Raw genomic sequence first — 16,207 nt, 5'->3', positions numbered from 1 at the left:
CCAACTTGCTTCTCTGTGTAATTGAACCCTTCCATTTGAATAGCGTTGTTAAAATGCTCAGTGATGGTGGCCACATGCTTTGCGTATGGCCACTGAATCCCTTTTTGGGTTAGATCTACGATAGTACACTAAAGCTAACTCTGTGTCAAGTGTCCATACCACTTTGGGGGGCTTAGAATGTACCCCAAAAGAGGACAGGGATGGTGATGGGTGTTTTCTTGGGGACTTCCGTGGGGTTGTGAAAAATGACATCTATTTAGGGAGGTGTTTAATTAAAATGTAGGACAATTAAATAAAATACATTGCAACATGAATATAGGAAACTGCAGTAGAGGCTAAGATTGATCAAGCTACATACCTTTCGGCTCGTCAGTCGTGTGTGCAGGAAGTACCGTCCGTGCTGCAGTGAACATTGACAATATTATGGTGCAGTATTGAACCACAATTTTAATTAGCATAGAAAAAAGAAAACAAAAACAAGGGCCTTAATATTCTTTAATTAGCATGTGAAAACACAAGGCAATTTTTGCGTCTGAGCTGGAGAAAATTATTTGAACTCAAATAATTTTTTTGGCAATTCTTTGGGGTAATTACCTTTTCCCCCATGAACTACCGGCCTATGTCATTTTTCCCCCACGAACTACCACTTCGACAAAAAAAGAGCATCAAACTACCATCTTTACATACTTTGCCCCCTTCCGTTAGGGAATCCTGTTAACTTGGATGAAATATGTCATTTTTTACTATTAAGTTCAATTTAAAGACCAAAATGTCCTCTACAGTAATTAATAAAAAATATTAAAAATATTAAAAAAAAAAAAAAAACTGAAGGAAAAGGGGTGGCGGCAGCCACCCCTGAGGTGGCCGGGTGGCCTGCGAGCCACCCCGGCCTAAGGGGTGGCCGGAGCCACCTTTAGGGGTAGCTCGCGGGCCACCCGCGGCCACCCTAGAAAAGACCTAGGGTGGCCGTGCGACCAACCCAGGTTCTGGGGAGGCCGTGCGGCCACCCCTTAAGCCGGGGTGGGCCGCGAGCCACCCCAAAGGTGGCTGGAGCCAACTCTAGGGGTGGCTCGAAGGCCACCCGGCCACCTCAAGGGGTGGCGGCCCCTTGTCCTTCAGTTTTTTTTTTTGTTTGTTTAAGATGAGGATATTTAGGTAATTTTTGAAATTGAGTTAGAGCATTTAAGTCTTTGCATGAATTAGACTGACAGAAGGGGGCAAAGTATGTAAATATGGTAGTTTGATGCTCTTTTTTGGTCGAAGTGGTAGTTCGTGAGGGCAAAATGACACATGCCGATAGTTCATGGGGGAAAAAGTAATTACCCACAATTTTTTTATAGCTAGGATCAGATATGTACTCAACTTTTAGTTAATCGATTCATCCAAAGTTTGGAATAGATGTAACTATTAAATTTTGAGGGAATGATTATTGAATAACTTCTTTTTCACTCAATTAATACAACCATAATTTTTTTTTTTTTTTTTTTTTTTTAAATCCCATTACATTCAATAGCCAAATAATGCCAACTAGGGAGTTACTATAAAAAACAATACCACAGTACGCATACTCAGCAATCAGAAATGATTAACATTTATGAGGCACTCCAACAAAATTTAACACACCTAGAAAAATTTTCAAATTTAAAAAGCAAAAGCAATTTTCTTATTTCCTGACATTGTTAGAACTATGAAAACAGAACACTTCCTCTCAAGTCTCAAAACTGAAATGCCAACAGAGGAAACAAATTATCTAAGGTCAATATCAAACCTAGCAATTGCCAATACAGTGGCAATAAGTTGCCAATAACCTATCAAAGCAAGGAGAGTTTTCGTTCAGCATGGAGTTTGAGCAAGACGTGAGAAGTGGCTATGTTCATGCTAGCAAGAAACAGGGGATAAAAGACGAGCACATTACTTTTTTTTTTTTTTTTGGGTGGATGAATGGAAATTTTAAACAACCAAAGAACTACTACACACGCCGGCACTCAAGCTGGAAAACTCAAGCCAACAGGTTGCAAAGGCAAAATCCAAAACAAAATCTCTCAAACAAATCACATACAGAGAGAAGCCTAAGACAAAGCAAGTACACAGATGGGTGTCAAATTTGAATGAAATCAATAAAACCCACAACCCATTGCAAAGGGATTGTGGTGGGTACTATAAGAGATGTGAGACTTATGAAAGGATCAAAAATTGGAGGCCTGGTTTGTCTATGACAACCCACAAAATACAGAGAGACCCAGACGAAATCGTGGATGAGAGCGACAGCCGACAGGGACTCGGATGGGGAAAAAAAGATGAGAAATGTTAAAAAAAACATCAAGTGCACATCAAGTGCACTAGGTGTTTTTCTAACACTGACCAAAAAAACATTTTACTTAGATGAGTTGAGTGGGGTCGTGGGAGGGAAAAGAATCAAAAGATAAAGCTGAAATGTAATTAAAATTTAACGAAAACATCACGGGTTAAGTAGGTTGACTAGAGATTAACACGTTTAGGATGATTGTGTGGTGTTGGCTGAGAGGATGCTTCCAAGGCTAAGAGCTGGGCAAGCATAGCCATCTGTTATGTAGGAAGACTTCAGTTGATTAATTCAATTGTCTTTGTCATGCAAGGGAACTGGTCTTATCTTTTAATTTATCATTCCTAAAGGTGTCATCATCCAAGCAGTGGAGTAGATTCTCATGTCTTTCTTATGGAAGAGTGATGAGCTTAATAGTCCATGAGCTAAAGTGACTTGACATTATCCTTGTATTCTCAAAGAAAGAAGGTGGTCTAGGTGTGAAAAACTTGGAGATGTGGAATAAGGTGTCCGACAGTGACTTAACATTCACAAAAATACCAAGGAAAACATATTTAGCAGTATAATCAATTTGAATATTTCAGAATGATTTTGATTCTTCTTCGAAGAGTGTTTAAATGACCCCTAAAAACACTTCAAAAGTTTAATAATGATTTCAGTAGCAAAGATCTGTGGTAAGTGGAATCTGGTAAAGCAGCAACTTGCTAGTACTGCAGTCATAAATTTTTAATTCATGTTGCCAATTTCTGGATGTTTGAACAAGCTAGTGTCAATAAGTTCATGAGAAACGAATTCAGTCATTCTTCATGTGCCTTTAAACAGAAGAGCATTCAAATCAGACATTCTGTAGGCAGCAGAAAGTTAACTGCCAGCAAATCAGACATTCTTTAACTGCCAACACATTCTTCCCCCCACCCCCTTCCTTCCAAAACGAAAAAGAAATAAGAAATATACAAAAAATATATTTTCCCCCCACTGGTCAACCGTTTCCCAGCATCCATACACAGTCTCAAACACATGCCCATCAATCAATGACAATTTTTTTTAAAAAAAAAAAACCACAGAATTAAGAAACTGGGAAAGTTGAAACAGCTACGCTTAATCACTAGAAAAAATATATATACATTAGAAGAAAAAAAAAATTATCACCTCAAATATACACTCATCGAAACATAAAAATAATTGAAGAAGATGAAAATTTACCTTTGACCGTGATCTGGTAGTTGGACCCGTTATTGTCTGCGTCTTGGAGGGCCTAGGTCGAGATGCAACACTTAGGAAATTGCTCTTGGGTCGGAGATGAGCGATTTTAGGGGAAATTTCCTCAAAGTAGCTTTTGACCATCGTCCGTTGGTGATTTGTGGAAGCTGATAGGTTCATTTATAGGCCTGTGATGTGGGCTTGTGGAAATCGAAATTCCACAGGTTGAGCGGATGGGTGAGGAAAAGTTCTACAGCGTATCGGACGGTCGATATGGGAATCGAAAAAGAATTGAGCGGAGTGAAGAGTTACGGCGCTCTGAAATGGGTAGGTGATAGGCTAGTGTACATTGATGGAGCGTTTGGTTCTTATGTGATATGTTGAGAGCAGTAGAACAGCTCTGAAGAGATGCTTACAAATTGCAAGGAAGGGGTACACACGATTTTCCACAAATAAAAAAAAAGGAAAAAAAGGAAAAAAAAAAAAAAAAAAAAAAAAGAAAAAAGAAAAGGAAGAGGGAAGCTTAGCAGCTGGCCATTGCACAGGCAAGCTTGCGATTGGTACATGTGAAAATGGAAGAGGAAAGGGGAGAAAGAAAAAGGAGAAAAACGGACTGCTGGAAGAGGGAATAATTCAGCTTGAGGGCAGTAAAGTCTTTTAGTCAAACAGGGCTAGTAGCTTTTGGAAAAAGGGTGCAAAAATCAGAAAACCCGGAGGAACGAGCTAAGGGGCAAAAATGAGAAAAATAATAAGAGGAGCCTGCTGAATGGGTCCAAGGGTGGGGGGAAAAATTGGGGGGGAGGAGGGAAAAGGGTTTTCAAACAGAGCCAAGGTATCTAAATCACATGTTGATAAGTTGGTCGAGGCGGATAGAATGGCATTGGGAGAGGCCCAATGTTCGATGTTGTAGAATATAAGCGGTATGTGGTTAATGGCGTGTTGTACCGCACCCTAGATGTCGACGAAGAAAAAAAAGTTAAAACAGTGGAGTGTGTGTCACCACTGAAGATGGTCCCACCTACTACGGTAGGCTAACTCGAATAATCGAGGTTACATACTACGACTTGACGCGGTATGTGCTGTCCAAGTGCAATTGGGCCAACATTCAACCGAATAAGGAATACAAAAAGGACGAATATGGATTCGATCTAGTAAATTTCAAGAACCTAATACACACGGGTGCGCGAATCACCGATGATCCGTTCGTACTACCAAATCAAGTATCGCAGGTGTATTATATCGAGGATCCCAAAAATCCAAATTGGGCTGTTGCTGTAAGGACAAAACCAAGAAATGTGTACGATGTTGGCAATGGTGAAAGTGATGACCATACCGAGACTGACAGTTATCATGAGCACGAGCCTTTCAACGTCAATGTGACGGGGGACGTTGGTTTTGATGACATTGATTGTGCACATACCAATGTACCGACCACCGAAGCAACCATATAATTGTATGTATGAATATGGTTAAACTATTAAATAGAATCCAAATATATGGTGTCTAGAATGACTTAATTATAGTAGTCTTAGTTTTATTTTTGAAGCATGTCGTTTCTATTGCTGCATATTGTATATTTATTTACCATTAAATGTGACTCATTTTAATGTATTTGCAGGTAGACATGGCCCCTAAAAAATGGACACCGCAACCGAAAAAGGATTTTTGGACACCTATAGACCGCACATCGGATGGGCGATCGGTTGTAGGGTCAGACGATACGACACAGGACCCTAACGAGACACAAGGGGTCGTACATTCTCAGCATGTACTTGATGAGCAACTAGTTGTAGGGTCAGACGATATGACACAGGACCCTAACGAGACACAAGGGCTAGTAGATTCTGAACAATGTATAGCACCTGATATGGAGTTTGGATCATCAGCACAATCAGGACTTGAGACTTCACATCATAGTAGTACTACTCGGGTGCCGCGTATATTACAGGGTGGCAAAGTTTACACAATAGGTATGAATTATTTTTATATTTGATGATAATCAATTACTTTGATAATATTCTACTAATTTAGTGATAATCAAGTGTGACGTAAATTTTTTTCATGGGTTACAGATGAGCAGGGTAGAAAGAATGTTAGGATTGTTGGTATTCCTAAGGACATATGCTACATACCTGATGGAGAAAAGGTGGTGATCGAATTCAACACGTTGTACCAACCAATCGGCCCGGGAGTCGAGAAATTTAGAAGGATTTGTGGGAAGATCATAAGAAATGGTCGATTTGTACAATTGCATGGTAACTGGAGGAAATTACCATTGAAAGGGAAGGAAGATATGTGGCACACCCTAACGGTATGAAACGATTTATTTTCATGTCAATTACTTCTTATTTATAGTTTTGTAGCCTTACATTTTCAATTAAGTTGTGTTGATTTCATTTTTGGTGTAGAAAAAAATTTATTTTGAGCCTATTGACCTACTTGAGCACATAAAAGGATTAATGTTGAAAGACCTAGCAAAGAAAAGAAGGCAATACAGATACTAGATCAAGAGGAGTCTAAATTTGAAAGCTGGTGATACCTTAGAGTCTGTGATCAGCAGGGCTTCGACAGTGTCAGTCTTCGATTCATAAGACTTTGAAATGCAAGTTGATACATGGTTGTCTTCGGCTGATATGGTATTTACATTTATTTATTTACTTATTAAATTTGTTGAAGAAATATGCCACATATTAACATTACCAAATGTATAGGAGAGAGCGTTGAAGTCCAAGACAAAGTGTGGCCAAAATGTATTTCTTCACACTCTGGGATCAAAGAGCATCGCACAAGTTGCACGAGAAATGGTACGTATAATAGATAAACGTTTATGGCTTGTACGTATTGTAGTAAGATAATAAGCTTATAACTGATAATGTTAATGATATTACAGGAGGAAAACATGGGAGAAACACCGAACCGAGATGATATGTTCATTGTCTCGCATACCAAGAAAGATGGAAACCCTGTGAATGCAGCGGCTGGGGAAGCTATTGTAAGTAGTAAATAGTATTATCATTAGTTCTATGTTCAGTGTTCACCCTTGGATATTATGTGCAGGCGAAGATGAGAGAAATTATTGAGAGCCAGTCGCCTACAGAACGAGTGTGTTCACAGGGGTCAGTCTATTGGTCGCATAACGATGCATGTGCACAAGTGCTAGGACGAGAACATTCCGGTCGTGTACGTGGTTTGGGGCTAGGGCCGACTCCCAGGAAATCCATCTCTTACACCTCTGGACAAGGATCGATCTCTAGTGCGCCTACTCCCAAAGAACTAGAGATGGTTGTTGAGATGGAACGTTTGAAGACTTTGTACGAAGCGACAAACATCAAACTGCAAGAACAAAACAACAAGTATGAAGCGCAACAGGAAGAGCTGACAGCCATCAAACGTATGGTAGCCATGATTATGGCAGGGAAACAACCATCAATGGGAAACAACCAAGAAGGTGATGTTTTGTGTTACGTTCAACTTCATTGGACTGGATTTATTTTTACAGTATTTATGGTCACAGGTCATTTTTCATGTTGTGGTTGACTAGTATGATATGACAAAAAAGCTCTCAAAAGTAAATAGAAATGTATAAAGCGGTGTTATTTTTTCTATCCTTACAATGTCATTTATTAAGCTAGAGTTAATTTTAGTTACGTCTTTTATGTCTTTGATTTGTTATAAGTCTCTTGTAAATAGTTGAGAATTTTTTGTCACATAATTTTCGAATGGGGAGATTGTTAAAGTTCATATTGTGTTGACATGTTTTTTAATACTATGCCTAAGTATAAGTCGAGGGATTCTCATGTTGTATATGCACTCAGAATCATTGTGTCATCTAAAGTCATAACTAGCAAGAGCTGCATTTCACGAGTTTTGTAGATCTAAGCATATATAGAATGAGAAGTTAGTTATAACCTTAAGATGATAATCATATGTGGATAGATTGGACCGTAGAAGACCTTGGGTTGATGAAGTTGTGAGGATACATAAATGATATGTTGTTAAACTTGACAGTACTAAACTGTAGTTAGTATTATTGATATTGATTTGAACAATATCTTTTATGTTGGAATGGTGAACTTGGGATGTTGCACAAATTACTTCATTCAAATTAAAGCACCTTCGAAGCATTCTTCACTATGTATGAAGTTGGATCTTTTGTTGTATTTTCAACCCCAAGCACATTTTGTTTTTAAAGTACTTTAATAATTGCTTTGTTAATTATCATATACTGCAGTCATATGTTATTCTTAAGCTTTTCATTTATGTTATTCTTATGCTTTTCATTTTTTCTTTTTTATTATTAATTTGTTCAATCAATTTCCTTTTAGGAAGTTTCATATTCTTGGTTTCTGTAGGATTGAAGCCATTCCATTAATGCTATATGAGTTTGGATTATAATGACTTGACTTGTCCATCAAACAAAAATAACAGACAAAAACAATTTTATATGAATATGAAAGGTTTTTATGGCAACACATTAATTTGTCAAGCTTAGCAGTTTATTTGTGTATTTTCTTCATTCTCTTGTTCTTGTTTTAGATTGCAAAAATTGTTTTCTAATTAGTTCCATATTATAAGTTGTATTATGGTTATGCTGTTATGATAATTTATGGTTGAAGAGGAATGTTAATCTAGGCAGTTTGCAACATGTTAATCGTAGCCTCATAAAGATGATTCTTACCTAACAATTTGAGATTTGTATACCTATTGCAGCAAACACATAAAAGCATAAATGAACAAGATGGTTGAAGCAAGCAATGCACACAAGGTCGTAAATTGGATTCTCCTCCAAGCTGGCTCGCATGCATTGATGACTATAATGGTGCATGGAATATAGGTTTTATGTTTTTTGGTTTTGTATCATGTATTTATATTCGAATTCTGTAATAGGTATGCATGGATTTTTGAGATATGTAAGCTATTAGACTATTGTTGTGAATAATTCGAATTTGGAAATAGATTTGGATTTGGATTTGGATTTGTATTGACTTTGGATTTGAATTTAGGATTTTGGAAATGGATTTGTTATTTTGTTGTATTAGGAATTTTTTTAGGATTTTAATTATATATTCTGGTATTCGATGCAAGGCAATTCCGGACGGTTGGGCTCCAATCGTTCGGGATTTTACGGTTTGAGCCCAAACCGTCCGTAATTGCGGACGGTTTAATAAAACCGTCTGCAAATTTAAATCCCGACCCATTTTCATGGACGGTTTTAACGTCTGGACCTTTTTTCAGACTTTTTTTTTTCCTATTTAAACCGTCCAGAAATCCCATTTTTTTTAGTAGTGAATCAAATTACATACAGTTTGTACTTACAAAAATTATCGGTCCATCAATTGCTAACATCTTTTGAGGGAGAGTTTGATCGAACAAAGAAGTTGTCATTCCTATGAATAATGATTCAAGATTTACAACTATGAACCAATCTTTTCTTTCCTTTACTATTTTGTATATTTGACCGTCTCTAGTTGACATTGCATTGTAAAGTTGCCTAATCAGGCCACATCCGTAACATGCGTACTACATGTTACGAAGACGGATATTTTGAGGAGTCTTTTACTAAGCTCATAATATAATATGTTGAGACACCACTCAACCCAACAGATTAAGCTTAAGAGTTTGGCCTGCCCAACTATTTTATATTCATCACTAACATTTATGATATCTTTCCAATGTGAGTCTCAAGCCTTTCTATATTAACACGTGTACATATACTCAACACTTAGAGATATTTAACCCACTTTTGGCTTAAGGAATACAAAAAACTTTCTAAAGATCAGTTTCAACATTATCACCTCAATCTTCTTAAACATCCAGAGTTGTTTCTCTATGCAGCAAGCAACAGGTTCAACAAATCAACTTGATTAATTACAGCAAGTGACAAAGAGATGTAATTAACATAAATAGTATATAGCCCAAGAGTATTTAATTAACACAGCACATACTCTACTTAACTAGCTAGCCAACAACAGGTTCCAAGCCCACTCAATGGAGTGGACCTTTCCATGATATTGGATATATAGGAGGGCCATTGGCATTTAGTCAAAGGCCTCCCTTTGTTTCTCCTCATGTAGGGCAAAGCAAGTTACCACTAGAGATAGCCCAACCTCCTTGCAGACTCGATGCTTTCATCTATTATCATCTTCAAATCACATTTGTATACAAAACCTTTCTCAATAAGCTTTTTGGAACCCCACTCGATTTTCCTTTCCGGCCTATCCAAATACCTGAAACCCAATATCAAAATAACTTAGAATTCTAGATGCTAAAAGAAAGCTTCCTAAAACTCTCACTTTTGAAACTCATAGAGAGGAGCTTACTCTTGCATTACATGAAACTGATCTGGGTAATGTTGTCGACAGTGATTGGCTATTTCTGGGGATGAAACATAAGAGCTTCCACACAAGAATCTACCATTGATTGAATCCTTCTCCATACAGAAGATATGGGCTTCACAGACATCATCAATATGCACGACTGGAATCTTTCCGAGAAGTTCCTCCAAAATATTTAGCGTTCGCTGCTCATTGGCCATGTTGGTAAGCTGGGAGATAAGTATAGCCGTGCTACTGGGTATGGATGATAAGAGTGTATTCCCTCCCACAAGGCCACAGGGCAGGGATACCACCTCCAATGATCCATCACCGTTATTGTTGTCACCATACCTCAGGATCTCTTTCTCTGCCATTGTCTTCGAATCTGTATAGTCCTGTAATATAATATTAATATAATTGTATCAGAAATATGAGCATCGATCTCTGGATTTCCTTCGTTATCTTCTCTTGCACAGACAGCAAATTAATGTTATTGCCAATGGTTATGACACTAAGATCATTGTGTTAGAAAACAAAGGGAAGGCAGAAAACAAAGAAGAACACAAGTAAACTCAAGAGCTACATCTTTACTGATTCTCAATACATTCTTCAGTTACAAGAGGAATAATATATAGAGATGTAAAGGGAACAATATCCCATAAAACATGGAATGAAATATGCTGGAAATCAGGAGACATTGGAGAGTAAAACAAGGAGAAGATTCTGCAGAAATAAAGGGGAGAAGCTGCCGTGAGAGAGAGCTGATGTTGGAGGATTTTGTGCCTTGATTTGAGGATCCTTTTGCATGTCTGATTTATCCTCTTAATACATTGTACCATGAAAGAGATGTAAATGTTCATATATATATATATAATACAACGACAAACCAGAGAAGGGCTAAAAAATCTGCATGTCATCCGAAAATACTATCATTAAGCGGAACAAAAAATCTGTTAGAATATATGATATGGTTCTATAATAATATAATTACCCACAGATTGAAACTACACAATCCCCAGAGCAGAACTGCTATAACTTAATGGTAGGAAAGTACCTTTAGTGAATCATTACAGTAAGCAAATGAAAGATTCAGAGGCGTCCAACATGTTTCATCCATCAAGTCTTTGAAACCACTTCCATCATGTTTCAGAGGAGATGCGGAAACCACAGAGGCTGTGTAGATTAGTCGCCTAACTGTTCCTGCTCTACCACAACACATTGCAATGCTCTTTGCCCCAGCAATCGCGGCTTCAGTTATGTTTCTGTACTGTTCCGGCCAGTTACATTGATATCTCAGATAAAATTAAAATTTATGTCGAAAATAAATAAGTGAAGTGACAAATTAACCTGATCAGAGCCCTTGTTGTGTTGCAAGGGAGTTGCAACATGGAAAACAAATTCACAGCCTTTTATTGCATGCTCAAACGCATCAGGATCGTAAATGTCAGCTTCAAACAACACTAATCTTTTGTCTGCCTCAGGAAAGCTCTTTAGAAGGCCTACCTTGGACCTATCATCTATTATAGATGCACCATGGCATATATTATATCTTTGTTCAGAAAGAGTAAGGGTCCGTTTGGGTTTTCGATTTCAAAAAGTGCGATTTAAAATAACGATTTTAAAATGTGCGATTTGAAAAAAGTGATTTTTAAAAACGCAGTTAAGCGTTTGGCAAAATCACGGTTTAGCCTTTAAAATCGCGAATTTATCTTTTAAAATTCTGCGTTTTCAAAAAAGCACCATCTTATCTGCGATTTGAAAAAGTAGATTTTCTACGTTTTCAAATCGCAATTTTTAAAAACGCAGTTCCCAAACGATCTATGTTCTGCGATTTGGTTTAAAATCGCACTTATTGTCTACGAAATCGCAATCCCAAACGCACCCTAAGAGACATACCCTAAAACAAAAAACCTCCTACCACAATCCTGTTTTTTATTACTTTTACAATCTGTTATGTGCCCTACTGAACTGAGGAGAGGAGCATGCTTCAAATAGGGTTGCTTGATACCAGGGCTCAAAGGACCATGGATGTTTGCCACGTGTTTTCTCCTTGGGGCACCAGATAGGAGCATGCACACCAGCTAGAGGTTATGCTTGTAAATGTGGTCGGTTTAGTGGGATTAGTGGGTCAGTTGTGTGTTGTGTTTAATTCCCTAAAGAATTCCATATTCTACTGGAACGTGGCTGTGGGCTACATGCCTAGTAATGTAGTGGGTTAGTTAGTCAGTAATGTAGTGGGTCAGTTAGTAGACGTTGGGACGGTTATGAGTTAATGGGCAGTAGTAAGTAGTGGAGAGCAGCCCACTCTCAGTAGCAGTTATGTTATTCCTTGTATTTAACAAACCTGGGCATTAATGAGAAGATCACGATTTGGAGTCTAACCATATAGCTGTGTGCTTATGCGTGTGGAGGATTAGCCCCTCGAAGTGCTATATTATTACTATCAATTATTTAGGATCATAACACAATCATATTCATAAGCTTTCTTTTAAAAGTATCAATATAGTGTATTCATCTTTCAATTTTTTTCAATTTTATCCGTTCGTTAGAATTTTCTGTTAAATTCTAACGGAGGGGTGTCAAAATTTCTAAAATAAGAGCATTTTAAAAATTTTGATAGAATTTAACAAAACATCCTAATGGATTAATGAAATTAAAAAAAGTTGAAAGAAAAATATAGTAAATTAACACTTTTTAAACTTTAAGTATATGATTTTAAAAATGATGAAAGATCAAGATGGAGTAATAAGTAAAGTTTTCTAAAAAAGAAAAAGAAAAAACCGAGCAAGAGATCACCTAAGTTCCTCAGTGTGGCATGAACAGTATATCCTTTGTGCAAAAGCTTCTTTACTAGCGAAGAGCCAATGAAGCCTGCACCTCCCGTAACACATACCTTGCAGCTATTCTTCTCCATTGCAACTCGATCCCCGTGCTTTTCCATTCACAACCAAACTTCGTCTTATGTATATGACTATATGATAGACCAGGCTCGCGCATGCGTGTGTGAGTTGTGGCTAATATTAGTTACCATTATCCTATTATCGCATGTGACATGTCTAAGGCCGACGGTACTTGCCACACAAAGATTACATTTGGTGGGGTTTTCTGCCTGCATCCGTATCAAGCTCTTCATACCGCTTTAACAACCCCTCCTCTTTATCTTATTCCCAATCCACTCCATCACGAACAAACCCATCTTTCTCTCAGAAACCAACCAGAAAAACATGAATCAACAAACAGAAACCAAACAAAAACCAAAATTAAACAAAGAATCAACAGAAAAACATCTTTCATATCGAACCCATTTCCGATCAAAATTAAAAAGCTTCACTCTCCCAGTCAGACCCATTTCTTTTCATTGATGCTCGTAGCCTATATCTTTCTGTTCTTTTTGTAGTAGTTGTTATCCCAGAAAGAAATGTTATTATCATAGGGAGTAGTGTACTACGAGAGAGGAAGATCCCAATCCAAATACAAAGAGCCCCAAATCTGAGAACAAATCTAAGATCAAAGATATAAAGGGAACCTAGGGAGCACCTGAAACAGAAAGCACAAAAAATGTGTAAAATCAATCAGATGCACACGTGTGCATCAGAACAGAGATTGAGCCCAGCAGGGCAGCAGATCAAGAAGCCGGGGACCAGATGAACAATAGTTACCGGGAAGCGCTTCAAACCTATTTCCCATTCAGACCCATTTCCACCAAGCGCTTCAAATGGCGGATCGTAGCACCTTATAAACCCTAGGACCCTTTTCTTACCATCAGAGCCTCGAATTTTCTTCGATTCCTATTCTCAGGTTCGATCTCCTCGCCTCGCTTCAAACTCCGTTTCCAGCTTCGTGTTCACCTCTTTACAAAACCCCTCTCCAAGGCACCGTCATCACCGGCGGGTCACAGAAAAGGAAAAGGAAAAAGAAAGGAAACGGGGCGCCAAGGAAGAGATGGAAGATGTCACAGTGCAAGGAGACGAAGAAGGAATGGTGATTAGCTAGCGAGTTGCGTTCCAGCCAGAGTCACTAATGCTGTCCCAAAACGGTGCGTCTAGGAGAGCATATCTGGGCCACCATACTTAGTAATTAAGGGTCAGCTTGTTGGCCTGGAGTGGGTCTATTATTATCTAAGAATTAATAGGCCTAATTGTATGGGGCTATAAATATAAAGCCACTAGATTATTAGGGTTATCTTTTGGGCATTTGCTGCTTTTGTCTTCTGGAGGGTGGCACCTCGAATTCTGTCATTTACAGTTATTCTCCATTGTCATTAATACTACTACCAGTATTCCTCCATTAATTTCCCTTAATACCCCAGAATTATATCTAACTTGCCCTAATTTGGTATCAGAGCCCCCGATCCCAGTCTATGAAAACATGTTCTGCTGCAATGGCTAAAGATTCCCAGCAGTTGGCTCAGCTTCAGGGGCAAGTTACAAGCCTACAAGCTGAGATGGCTACTCGGGCTGAAATTCAGAGCACCCGGGAGGCCATGGATCGCCTAACACAGATGGTGCAGCTCCTTATGAATGACCGCCCCAGAAATCCAGAAAAACAACCTATCCCAAACACTGAAACCCACATGGAAACCCACTCCCCAAACAAACATACCCTTCAACATTCTGAGCCACCTCTCCCTAACCCGCCCCCAGTCAGCTTGGGCGATGAGTCCCATTCCTTTCCGGAAAGTTCCCATGCCGGGGAGGGCCTCAAACCCAAGACCGTTAGGCTGGAATTCCCGCGTTTCGATGGGGAAGATCCTGAAACTTGGTGTCGTCGGGCTGAGCAATTCTTTGAAATGTATTGCACACCGGACACTCAACGACTCTCAATTTTCGCCTTCCACATGGATGGAAAAGCCCTGGTTTGGTTCCAGGAGCTCAAGGCCAGCAATGAGATCTCGTCTTGGACGGATTTCACCCGAGCTATTTAGATCAGGTTTGGCTAGGGTCCCTACGATGACCCCATGAAACTCTTTCCAAGTTGAAGCAAGAGGGTCCCTTGGAAGATTACAAGAAACAGTTTGACATTTTGGCTCTCAAGGTACACCGTCTACCTGATGAGCATAAGCTCAGCTGTTTTCTTGGGGGGGTTAAATGATGAAATCCAACTACCTGTCCGGATGTTCAACCCCAAATCCCTAGTCGAGGCTTACTCCCTAGCCCATATCCAAGAGGAATGTTTGTCCAATTGGGTTTGGGGTGTCTGACCACCATGGGGGTCTGCCCCATTTAATCATTCCCCGCGTAGCATGAGCTCAGAGCTACCACTTGGCGGTGGAAAAGGAATGTTTCCTCGGGCTAACCCACCCATGATATATATCCTCAAAGAATAGTTGCCAAGCCATTAGCATTTACAACAGTTTTCCTTTGATTTTCTCATAGTTTAAGAAACAAAACTACATTTTGCTTCTCTATATAAATACACTCCACATGTAATAGCTTCCTTTATCTTTCCATATATCAATTAAATATTCTTTCTTTACATTTATAAATTTCTACCTATCCTCACATTTTCTTTTCTTTTTTTCACAAAATTTCAACACAATCCTCAATAAAAGGCAAAAAGATGAGAGAAGAAAGTGAAATATTTATTTTAAAATAATGGATAGGGAAGCACTTTTAGTTCTCTACACATTGGGTAGAACTGTAGCATTCCTAATACTTAACGATAAAGCATCTACTGTTAATGGTTTTTTGTAACTTTTTCGACATTTTTTTTGTAATTTTTCTTTATAGTGAAGAGAAAATGAACTATAAATAAGCTGTTGAGAATGCTCTTTAAGGTAACATTTGAATGTTCTTGGTGTTGCTTGTAGAACCAAATTGATAGGGTTAATTTGCGTATGATCATGGAATCTCTTTCAAATTGTAATCACGTATAGACAAGAACACAAGAATGCCAATATATACAATGTATTTAGATAGTACTGTTGGTTACGGCCAACTAGATTATGAGATATATATTCTTAAGCTCCTTTTTATTAGTAGGTATATCTCGAGTATCATCAAAGAAAAATGCAGGTCCGATGGCAAATCAGTTCAAGACAAACAGTTGTCACTCTCGATTAGATAAATGAATTCCTTAAGATGGTCCACGTTATAGTTTAATTGGCATAAAGATTCGATCATTATTTTTTAATTAAGATAAGATTACATTAAAATAATAAAAAAGTACACAAACAAGGCAGTCCTAACAATCACCGCAATAGAATAGAATTAATATAGAATATAGGCACATTTGGGTGTGTGATTTTTTTTATTATATTTTACTATATTTAAAAGTGTGAATACCGAAAAAATTTATTTTTTAAAATTATATTTGGATGGTTTAGAAAACTTGAGACAAAATTGAATAAAATTGAATAAAATTTGAGTAGAATTTGATCAAATTTACCAAA

At 38.1% G+C, this 16,207-nt stretch overlaps 1 protein-coding gene across 2 annotated transcripts; it reads right to left on the bottom strand.

Moving 5' to 3' along the window:
• Positions 1 to 9,268: 9,268 nt before the first annotated feature.
• LOC133864230 (NADPH HC-toxin reductase 1-like) lies at positions 9,269 to 13,847 on the bottom strand. Of its 2 annotated transcripts, XM_062300514.1 has the most exons (6): positions 13,354 to 13,839; positions 12,613 to 13,012; positions 11,164 to 11,333; positions 10,871 to 11,083; positions 9,823 to 10,211; positions 9,269 to 9,729 (listed from the first exon to the last, which is right to left on the bottom strand). In XM_062300514.1, exons 2-6 carry the CDS (start codon positions 12,755 to 12,757, stop codon positions 9,594 to 9,596), a joined length of 1,053 nt encoding a protein of 350 aa, XP_062156498.1. In that variant the 5' UTR covers positions 12,758 to 13,012; positions 13,354 to 13,839; the 3' UTR covers positions 9,269 to 9,593. The 2 variants fall into 2 exon arrangements, with proteins under 2 accessions (XP_062156498.1, XP_062156499.1); XM_062300515.1 differs by having other exon boundaries at positions 9,834 to 10,211; positions 12,613 to 13,847.
• Positions 13,848 to 16,207: the final 2,360 nt, after the last annotated feature.

The sequence above is a fragment of the Alnus glutinosa genome, chromosome 3, assembly GCF_958979055.1.
Source record: "Alnus glutinosa chromosome 3, dhAlnGlut1.1, whole genome shotgun sequence".
Taxonomy (NCBI): domain Eukaryota; kingdom Viridiplantae; phylum Streptophyta; class Magnoliopsida; order Fagales; family Betulaceae; genus Alnus; species Alnus glutinosa.
The sequence above is the reverse complement of the archived record's forward strand: the minus strand, read 5'-3'. Positions and strand labels throughout refer to the sequence as shown.